Source organism: Oncorhynchus mykiss, chromosome 6 (genome assembly GCF_057628025.1).
Source record: "Oncorhynchus mykiss isolate SJ-2025 chromosome 6, ASM5762802v1, whole genome shotgun sequence".
Lineage (NCBI taxonomy): Eukaryota > Metazoa > Chordata > Actinopteri > Salmoniformes > Salmonidae > Oncorhynchus > Oncorhynchus mykiss.
The window spans coordinates 20,486,415-20,497,206 of record NC_143027.1 but is presented as its reverse complement, the minus strand read 5'-3'; the positions used below and the strand labels follow the sequence as shown (position 1 = coordinate 20,497,206).

Genomic DNA, 10,792 nt, shown 5'->3' with positions numbered 1-10,792 from the left:
CATTAATACAGGTAACGAGTGGAGAACAGAGGAGCCTCTTAAAGAAGAAGTTACAGGTCTGTGAGAGCCAGAAATCTTGCTTGTTTGTAGGTGACCAAATACTTATTTTCCACCATAATTGGCAAATAAATTCATAAAAAATCCTACAATGTGATTTTCTCCTGATTTTTTATGTATTTTTTTCCTCATTTTGTCGGTCATAGTTGAAGTGTACCTATGATGAAAATTACAGGCCTCTCTCATCTTTTAAGTGGGAGAACTTGCACAATTGGTGGCTGACTAAATACTTTTTTGCCCCACTGTATCTCTCAGATATAGGAGAGACTCTTCAGAACAATCATCCTATTAATTATTTTGACTGTTTATTCATGTTTCATCATATATATACATATATATACATACACACACACACACAACCAGTCAAGAGTTTTAGAACACCTACTCATTCAAGGGTTTTTATTTTTACTGTTTTCTACATTGTAGAATAATAGTGAAGACATCAAAACTATGAAATAACACATATGGAATCATGTAATAACCATAAAAGTGTTAAATAAATCCAAATCTGTTATATTTGTAGTACGTACTGTAGTACGCTACTTATATACTTTAAATAGCCACCCTTTGCCTTGATGACAGCTTAGCACACTCGTGCCTTAAGGGGTCCTAAAATTCAAAATTAAATAGTTAAATTATCCTTGGTATGACCATCTTAAAACAAGGGGTCTTTATGGTATAGCTGGCCCTGCTCATTCCTAATTAATTCTGCATTTTAGACAAATCTGACAAAGTTGACCAAATCTCCAGCCACAAGTTTTGAGATAAATATTAAAGTCACAGAGGGCTATTGAAAGAAACATATGTTTTCAATTAATATCCATTATTTTTTAAGTACTTTTTGGGAGAGTTTGAAATGGAAATCCTTTGCTCCGGGACAAAGGCATTTCCAGGCATAGAGCCGACATGGAAACAAATAATATTGAAAGTATATTGAATATTACCCCACAAAAAGGTTTTCCTTACATAATTTTGCTAAATATACATTTTAGATCAAAGAATGCAACAAAATCACTTTTTCAACTATAAATTTATTTTTTTCCTGCTGGACAAGGATTTCCCCGACTTTCAAGAATCCATGACCCAATTTCCTGCTATTTGACACATTCTGCCATGAGGCTGAGAGAAAATTTAGCAGTACTAATTTAATGTAACAAAAAAAATGATGAATGGCTTATGATGAATGGCTTATGTTTTCAGTACCATCTGCGTGGCCCGGGGCCCCCAAAACTCAGGGGTGTGTGTGGCGTTTTTTTTGTTGCTATGCCAGTGATAGAACCCCGGAATTCCTATAGGATTGCAAATCACCAAAAGTTTGCGCTTGTATGTATTTCTTTGATAAAGATAAAGCAACCAGACATTTTCCTGTCAATAAGGCAATCATTGGTAAAACGGACATTAACTTTATTTAAAGTGACTGCATTTACTCTGAAGACTTTGTATTAAAACATATTCAACTAATTTTTGTCTGGGTTGACAGTATTTATGGGCTCTAAACATGTTCTATACTTTATTCAATGTGCATGACAATTTTGTTCCACTAATAATCAAGCTAAACACCAAATGTGCTCCATGTCATATAGAACTCATGGATCCTGTAATGCACTTTGCTATCTCGGTTTGTGAAACAGAATAATACATTTTCTCATTCACATTTAAGGAAATAACCATGATTGTTAATGAGTTGTTGCATAATCTGTTAGGATTATATATTGTCAATGATAAATGTATGTACCTGTATTTTCCTTCCATCAATGCTTCAATCTGTCAAATAAAATAAATAAAAATAAATCTCTGATATACAACTTTTCTTCAAACACTTCCCATTAGTATTTACCTATTTAGAATCACACAAAGCTTAGTCAAATTGCAAATATCAGTTTGAGATGTACATACACATGGTGCTTTCATTTACTTTGAATCATTTTACAGTATTAGATTGTGTGTTCTTTTGCTCGTTTCATATTATTAACATACAGTACATGTACAGACTCAGCAGGTAATGATGACCAGGTTGGGAATATATAGCTTGAGTGTGACAGTTATCAATCCAGACAAACACACATTAATGCATAAGAGGATAATACACTTCCTATAAATACTGTATGGGATAATTGAACTTTCTAATGTAATAATACTCCCCAGATGCAATAGTTACACATTTGAATGGATGGACATCCCTACATCCTAACAGGCACACCTCCTGCTGGTGGATGTTTCAGCCGTGTCGTTAGTGGCAGCACTCCCATTGGCTGCCTCTGACCCAGGCCCCTCTGTGCTCTGCTCCATGCGTCTCATCACCAGGTCCAGCAGAGTGGTCACTGCCTGGTCCACCTCAGCCCCTGTGGCACTACTCGTCTCAAAGTAGGGGATACTAAGCAGGAAGGGAGGAACTTATTATACTGAACACTATACTGAATAATGAATGGATAAAGAACAGTTAACTTTCGGTTTATGTATTATTAAGGTCAGTTAACTTGTGGTTTATTTCTAATAGGGTCATTTCTAGTTTAAAGATGCTTAAGAAGATCCATAGACCTTGGCTTGTAGTAGATCACGGATTCCTTCCTTGTAAATTAGAGGTATTAAAATAGTGAGCCTGTTTCCAGCATTGAATCTGGATCGGTATAAATGCTTTACAGTGGTGCTGAAGGTATGAACTCAAACAACCTCAGTTCATGTTAAGGCACTGGAGAAGTTAGCAGTGCCAATGGTAAAAGGACTAGCCAGTCATTTTATTGCATTGTACGGTCAGATCAGATTTCATAGAGGCAGCAGAATTTTGTCCTGAGCAAGCAAGTATTGATCTCACTTACCCATATCTGTCCGCCAGGTCTCTGGCTTGTTTTCCTTGTACATCTCTCAGGTTTTTAAGGTCTGCTTTGGTGCCAACTAAGACTATGTCTGGACTGTCACAATAGGCATTTGCCTGCAGCTGACCTGAACAATCATAACAAGACATAATACAATTTCAGTTATTTATGGATATGTCAAATCATATTTGAATCACAGCAAGCTACCATGCTACCAAGATAATTTACTATAATGCCCAGTGGTGAAAAAGTACCCAATTGTCATACTTGAGTAACAGTAAAGATCTCAATAGAAAATGATTTAAGCGAAAGTGAAAGTTACCCAGTAAAAAACCTACTTGAGCAAAAAGTCTAAAAGTATTTGGTTTTAAATATACTTAAGTATCAAAAGTAAAAGTATAAATAATGTAATATTCCTTATATTAAGCAAACCAGAAGGCACCATTAAAAAAAAATGTATATATTTACGGATAGCCAGGGGCACGCGCCAACACAGATATAATTTACAAGCGACGCATGTGTTTAGTGAGTCTGCCAGATCAGAGGCAGTAGAGATGACCAAGGATGTCATTTTGATAAGTGTGTGAATTGGACAATTTTCCTATCATTTTGGGTGTCAGGGAAAATGTATGGAGTAAGAAAAGTAAATAGTTTTCTTTAGGAATGTTGTGAAGTAAAAGTTGTCAAAATATGAATAGTAAAGTACAGATACCCCCAAAAAACTATTTTTACTTAAGTACTTTACACCACTGATAATGCCAAATACACAACTGAAATACCCGATCAATGTGGTCGGTCTGGTTCTTAAAGGATGTACTAAATGGATGATTCACAGACATACTCATCCAGTTCCTGACATTCAGAAAACTCTGCTGATTGGTTAGATCAAACATGAGCAGGAAGCCCATGGCATCTCTGAAGAAGGCTGTGGTGAGACTTCTGAACCTGGAATTTATACAATTACAACAATGTTCAGATGCTGGTAAAGCGATGGATGTGGACTATCATTGAAAATCCTTATCTTACAAAATGATACAAAATGTACTGTCTGCTTGTTTACATGGCCTACCTCTCCTGCCCTGCTGTGTCCCAGAGCTGTAGGTGCACTTTAAAAGTCTTCTCTGTCGTTCCATCAGAGCCAGTCCCCAAATACGTCTGAAGACATAAGATGTCAAATAAGTGTCATATCAAGAGCAAGGACCAAAGACATACTCTTTGGCTCTAGAATTTGTTTTACCAATCCAACATACTGTTATAATTAGCGGTCCAAGTCCCGGAGAGGCTTGAAATTACAATTGTTCGGATTATTATTATTATCCTATTTTTGGAGCACTATAGCGCTTAAAATGGTAAGACCTATAGAGACCAAACTTGGTGGGATGGTGTACGTTGGTGGACAAATACATCTGGTTAATACGGGTGCAATTCAGCTAAATGGTGCAACTCAGGCTCCCGAGTACCACAGCGGTCTAAAACACTGCATCTCAGTGCAAGAGGTATCATTAAAGTACCTGGTTCAAATCCAGGCTGCAGCACATCCAGCCGTGATTGGGAGTCCCATAGGGCGGTACAGAATTTTCCCAGCTTTGTCCGGGGTAGGCCGTCATTGTAAACAAAAATTTGTTCTAAACTGACTTGCCTAGTTCAATAAAAACTAATTTTTAATTTAAAAAAATGGTGGCACTATAAACAACTTTTGACTTCAAAAGGTCAGCCCCGCCTCCCCATTTGACCTAGTCACAGAATTAGGTACAAAGGTTTCTCCTTACCCAATAAACACATTTTCCGCTAGGACCAATGACATCACCATGACGGATCATCTGACATTTCCAAAATGTTCAACTTTTTCTCAGACACCGCTAAACCGATTTCTCAGAAGCTTGGTGTACAGCATCTATAGACCAATATCGTTATATGCTCCATAAATTAAGTTGATTTCTTAAAAGTAAAGTGAGCCCCGGCCTGACAATTCAAGTCAACCTTGAAGGAAACAGAGCCCCCTCCTGGCCATTCATCTCAATACTCTACAATGTTACCTGAAGTGTGCACTTGTCCACTACCAACATGGAGTACGTTTACACGCACACTAATACATCGATATTAAAGGGATTATGGCAGTATGCAGATTATGAAAAAGTAATGTACACACCTTACTCTGTTTATCTTAAATCGGCATGAGGTCAAAATCGAAGTTAGCGTCAGCCGATTAAAACACCTGGTTTTCTGAGGATTCTTTCTTATTATTAGGACATGTAAACGTCTTAAATCGGCATTCCAGCGGTGTCTGAGATATGCGCAGATCAGCGAGTTAGGAAACAATGTATGCGTCTTAGACGTAGTTTTCCACATACAAACTTTACATGATCGAACTCAGAATCAAATATGCTTCCCAAAAATAACATGGTCGCTGTAGTAGAATGTTAATTTTGAATGTCGATTTTCTGCATTAGAGTGCATTATATAAAACAGCATTATTAGGGAAATAGTTCTTCTTGCAAAGCTTGTTTACGTTTTAATAAAACTATTATATTAATCTGACTATCCACAACCACAATAATCACATTATTGTTTACATGTAACCATACGTATGGATTCAAGAGTATAAAATTGGTGCGAGTACCAGAGATGAAGTCAGGACCGGAGCCCTTTAGATTCAGACTAGACTTTCTAACACCCAGACCGAAGACCAGTGGATCGAGACCATGACCAAAACAAGACCAGTTTAAATGGGTAAAAATAAGACCCAATAGAGTAAACATGAGTAGTTTATAGTTCTGTTAAGTTCAGTACATTTTAGTCATTTAGCAGACACTATTTCAGAGCAATTTAAAGTAGTGAGCGCATACATTTTCATACTTTTTCGTATTGGTACCCCGTGGGAATCTAACCCACAACCCTGGCATTGCAAGCGCTTTGCTCTACCAACTGAGCCCCACAGTTCACCATAGTTTAGCACAGTACAGTATGTTTTATTTGAAACTTTAACTAGGCAAGTCAGTTAAGAGCAAATTCTTAATTACAATGACAGCCTAGGAACATTGTGTTAACTGCCTTGTTCAGGGGCAGAACGACAGATGTTTACATTGCCAGCACGCTACCCACATGGTGGTCCTCTGTAGCTCAGTTGGTAGGGCATGGCGCTTGCAATGCCAGGATAGTGGGTTTGATTCTCACGATCACTCAAATGTAAAGAATGAATGCACGCATGACCGCAAGTTGCTTTGGATAAAAGTGACCTGCTAAATGGCAAATATTACAGTGTTACAAGATTGAGTCAAGACTGGAACCTGCAATTCATACATACACGCATGCTCTTCCACAGTGTTCAACCCATTTTTTTTCTGTGACCATAGGCCTTCGTCTTGTAATACATGAAAGCCCAGGTTCAAATCCCACCACTGCCGGTTTCAGATAGACATCCCTAGACAGTGAGGGATTGTTGGTGTTGTACCTGAACTGAAATCTATGACTTGTAAAATAAGGCAGAATATTTGAGAAGGCGAGAAAGGCTTGGACCCCAGGTCATCGCTGCTTGCAGCTATATTTGAGTTGATACCCTACTATTCCTTGTAAAAAAACAAATCAACTGTTCAACCTTTTGGATTTGCAGAACCACATTATCATAAATTGGAAGCTGTGGAGCAATGATGACCGAAAATGAATTTTCTCTTTGAAATGAATGTCATAAGCTACACACTGGAGTAAAGCATCACGACTCACCACTCTCTTTTCCCTGAAGTCTATTCCCACTGTGGTGGTGAACTTGTGGTTGAACTTGTTGTCTGTGTACCTGTAGAGGAATGTGGTCTTCCCTACTCCAGAATCCCCTACCGACAGGAGCTTGATCAGAAAGTCATAATCCCAGTCAGTCATTGTCATTGTGCAGCCTCGTACTGAACCTGCCCTAAAATATTAAACAAAAGTACCATATTATGGTCATATTCTTACTTGCATGTAACATGCTTTTGCATAGAGAACACAACTACATTACTGTAAATAGTGGTACATTCACCATTATTATAGTAACAATAAATACAGTTGAGTCACTATTACATTGCAAGGACTTCAGAAGATTCTATACAGGTCTTCCAGAGGACATTACAGGCTTAACTAATTATATAATTGGAAACGGTCATAATATACAATGTAATTACAGTACTGTTAATATAGCCAATATACTGCAAATTGCCTTAACATTTAGAAACAGGCAAACACAGGTCTAACAGAACACATAGCTGAAATTCCCAATGAGTGGCTTCATGATCACAGGGGCATAAGGTTCCGCCTCTTTTTTCTCCCAATTTTCACCTAAAAGGACATACCCAAATCTAACTGCCTGTAGCTCCTGCCTGAAGCAAGGATATGCATATTCTTGGTACCATTTGAAAGGAAACACTTAAGTTTGTGGAAATGTGAAAGGAATGTAGGTGAATATAACAATAGATCTGGTAAAAGATAATACAAAGAAAAAAAAGTTATTTTGTAAAAAAAAAAAATTGTACCATCATCGTTGAAATGCAAGAGAAAGACCATAATGTATTATTACAGCCCAAGTGCAATTTAGAATTTGACCACTAGATGGCAGCAGTGCATGTACAAAGTTTTAGACTGAATGAATTAACCATTGCATTAACCATTGCATTTATGTTCAAAATGTTGTATCAAGACTGCCCAAATGTGCCTAATTTGTTTATTAATAACTTTTAAAAATTGTGCACTCTCCTCAAACAATAGCATGACATTCTTTCACTGTAATAGCTACTGTAAAATGGACAGTGTAGTTAGATTAACAAGAATAAGCTTTCTGACAATATTAGATATGACTATGTCCTGGGAAATGTTCTTGTTACTTACAACCTCATGCTAATCGCATTAGCCTACTTTAGCTCAAACGTCCCATGGACAGGACGTTTTAAAAGCTGATCAGAGAGGAGCTAGCACATGACTTGACCCAGCTTTCACATGATCAGTCAAGTGGCTGTCCTGTGTGAGCTGTAGGAAAACTCAACTGTGGCTTCTATTGATGCGAGGAAATTCTTTCATTGTCCACATACAGTATAATCTCATATAGTTCTGAGAGAGAATACAAAAGAGCACAAAGAACTTGTGCTCCTCTTACTTATTCAGTTACACCGGTAAATTTTTATTTGAGAAATGAAATGACAAAGTATTGTGTAGTCTGATGGATAGAAAGGTCAAGTGGAAGAAAATATCAAAAAGGATGTTTACATTTTTATATCATTACCATCATGGACATCAATTGACCCATTACGAGTTGAGAAGTCTAAAAAGCACAACCTTCTTGATTATTTCAAATGTTTTGTTTATTTGCAATCTGTGTCATTCTTAAGAGGCCTGTCATGAGACTCAGATTCCTTAAACACTTAAAAAGGGATGAGATACCCTCATTAAATACGGACTCATTACCCGTGTAGATTATATAAAAGATCCTTGCTCCGTTCATCTTTCCCTCAATTATGACTAGTCTCCAAGTCCCTGCCGCTGGAAAACATGCTACCACCATCATTATTCACCGAAGGAATGGTGCCAGGTTTCCTCCAAACATGACGCTTGGCATTCAGGCCAGTGTTGGATGTTGGTTTCATCAGACCAGATAATCTTGTTTCTCATGGTCTGATAGTCCTTTAGGTGCCTTTTGACAAACTCCTAGCGAGCTGTCATGTGGCTTTTACTAAGGAGTGGCTTCCGCCTGATTAGAGTGCTGCAGAGATGGTTGTCCTTCTGGAAGGTTCTCCCATCTCCACATATGAACTCTGGAGCTCTGTCAGAGTGACCATAGGGTTCTTGGTCACCTCCCTGACCAAGGCCCTTCTCCTCCCTCAGTTTGGCCAGGCAGCCAGCTCTAGGAAGATTCTTGGTGGTTCCAAACTTCTTCCATTTAAGAATGATGGAGGCCACTGTGTTCTTGGGGACCGTCAATGCTGCAGAAATATTTTGGTACCCTTCCCCAGATCTGTGCCATGACACAATCCTGTCTCGGAGATCTACGGACAATTGCTTCGACCTCATGGCTTGGTTTTTGCTCTGACATGCAGTGCCAACTGTGGGACCTTATATAGACAGGTGTGTGACTTTCCAAATCATGTCCAATCAATTGAATTCACCTTCCAACAGGACAACAAACCTAAGCACAGTAAGACAACGCAGGAATGGCTTCAGGACAAGTCTCTGAATGTCCTTGAGTGCCCAGCCAGAGGCCAAATTTTAACCCGATCGAACATCACTGGAGAGACCTGAAAATAGCTGTGCAGCAACGCTCCCCATCCAACCTGACAGAGTTTGAGAGGATCTACAGAGAATGGGAGAAACTCCAAATACTGGCGTGCCAAGCCTAGAAGCTTGGCACGCCAGTATTTGGAGTTTCTCCCATGTCATACCCAAGAAGACTCGAGGCTGTAATCGCTGCCAAACGTGCTTCAACAAAGTACTGAATAAAAAGGTCTGAATACTTATGTAAATGTATTAGCAGTTTCTGAAAAACAGTTTTTGCTTTGTCATTATGGGGTATTGTGTATGTGAAAACCCCCCAATTTAGTCCATTTTAGAATAAGGCTGTAACGTAACAGAATTGGTAAAAGTCAATGGGTCTGAATACTTTCTGAATGCACTGTATATTGTTTTATAATATAATAACTGAGAACTAACAATCACCAAAATAAAAGCTAAACAGTCAGGGGAATTGAAAATGAATAAAACATTGAATTTAAGAGTATTTATTTAGTTATTGAGTTTGACTAAAATAACACAGCATTAGCCATGGCAAAATGCATATAATTGCAGGAAATTATCCTTAAAAAACTGCAACATTTGCTCTCAGCTCCATGGCAAAATATGTTGAATTGCAGGAAATTAACTTTAAAACGGCAAAAATATATCTCGGCTCGGAGGAGGATTTCTGAGAATTGCAGGAAATTGGCTTAAAAATGCAACAACAAAAAACACCAAGATGGGGGCCTCTAAAGTGTTCTGCTAAATGCAGCCAACCTTGCCCAATACCACGTGCTCTGCCACGCCCACCACCACAGCCCCTTTTTGATCCAGAAAAAAACCCAGAATTCTGTCAGTGGCATGTGTTTGTGATGCGAGAAATATTTGAGCCATAGAACAAAATCAAATCAATCAATATGCAAATTCTAATGATGATAAATGGCCATTATGCACATAAGGAAAGTCTCACGTAGCCTTTTCAGAAAATGTAGGCCAATGATAAAGCCCCCAAACAATATAGTGTGACAGACAACACAATCAATGCCTGAAAGACTAAGCCAATATGCCACACACTGATGCCGCTGAATAATTAGATTAACTTTACCAAGATTTGACAAAAACAAATAAATTCAGTCTTACCGATTTAGCCGGAGGTACTGCCAACTTCCATTCAGGGAGCTCAACCCGTGCTTGGTAAACACATAGTGGGGGGAGACATGCTGTTGATTGAACCTTTTCCCCTCTCACATGCTATAAGGGAGGAGTTTCCAGCAAAAAAAAAACAACCACAGAGTGCGGTGTTCAGACCTTGTGCTTTCTGGTATTTCTCAGGAGAAAAAAAAAGAAAAACTGGATTGAGGCCCTGTCCACAAATAATGTCCTGCTGTGGATTTCAGTGGAACTCAGCCAACTGTAAGCTTTGTAAACCCCTTAAAAGGCCCCTTCTCCCACTTATTCTTCTGGAAGCTCAACAAGTAGGCTAATCGTTGGCTAATAAAAAATAAAAAGTATCTATTAGGAAAAATTATGAAGACAACTTGTGGGGGGAACATGTATTGTGTCATCCACTGTATGTAAATAATTTTTATAGAAGGTCTACACTAGATAAACTGCATATTAACCATATGACACAGAATTGTGCACCTGGGAGCATAATCATCTACGTTTTAAGGCTCTGGCTTAAACATCACATG

The 10,792-nt window shown here is 38.4% G+C and overlaps 1 protein-coding gene across 1 annotated transcript; it reads right to left on the bottom strand.

Annotated features, from left to right (window-relative positions):
* Window positions 1-441: 441 nt before the first annotated feature.
* On the bottom strand, window positions 442-10,608 carry LOC110525428 (ras-related protein Rab-27B). The gene is made up of 6 exons (XM_021605523.3): window positions 10,239-10,608; window positions 6,591-6,774; window positions 3,940-4,025; window positions 3,712-3,815; window positions 2,874-2,997; window positions 442-2,431 (listed from the first exon to the last, which is right to left on the bottom strand). Exons 2-6 carry the CDS (start codon window positions 6,747-6,749, stop codon window positions 2,245-2,247), a joined length of 660 nt encoding a protein of 219 aa, XP_021461198.2. The 5' UTR covers window positions 6,750-6,774; window positions 10,239-10,608; the 3' UTR covers window positions 442-2,244.
* Window positions 10,609-10,792: the final 184 nt, after the last annotated feature.

Bases quoted from the DNA above. Each gene is read 5' to 3' on its own strand.
- LOC110525428 (XM_021605523.3), bottom strand. From the start codon at position 6,749: ATGACAATGACTGACTGGGATTATGACTTTCTGATCAAGCTCCTGTCG. The intron at 4,026-6,590 runs GTGAGTCGTGAT...TTATGTCTTCAG, and splicing joins ACTTCAGGGAAAAGAGAGTG to ACGTATTTGGGGACTGGCTC. The intron at 3,816-3,939 runs GTAGGCCATGTA...TATAAATTCCAG, and splicing joins GACACAGCAGGGCAGGAGAG to GTTCAGAAGTCTCACCACAG.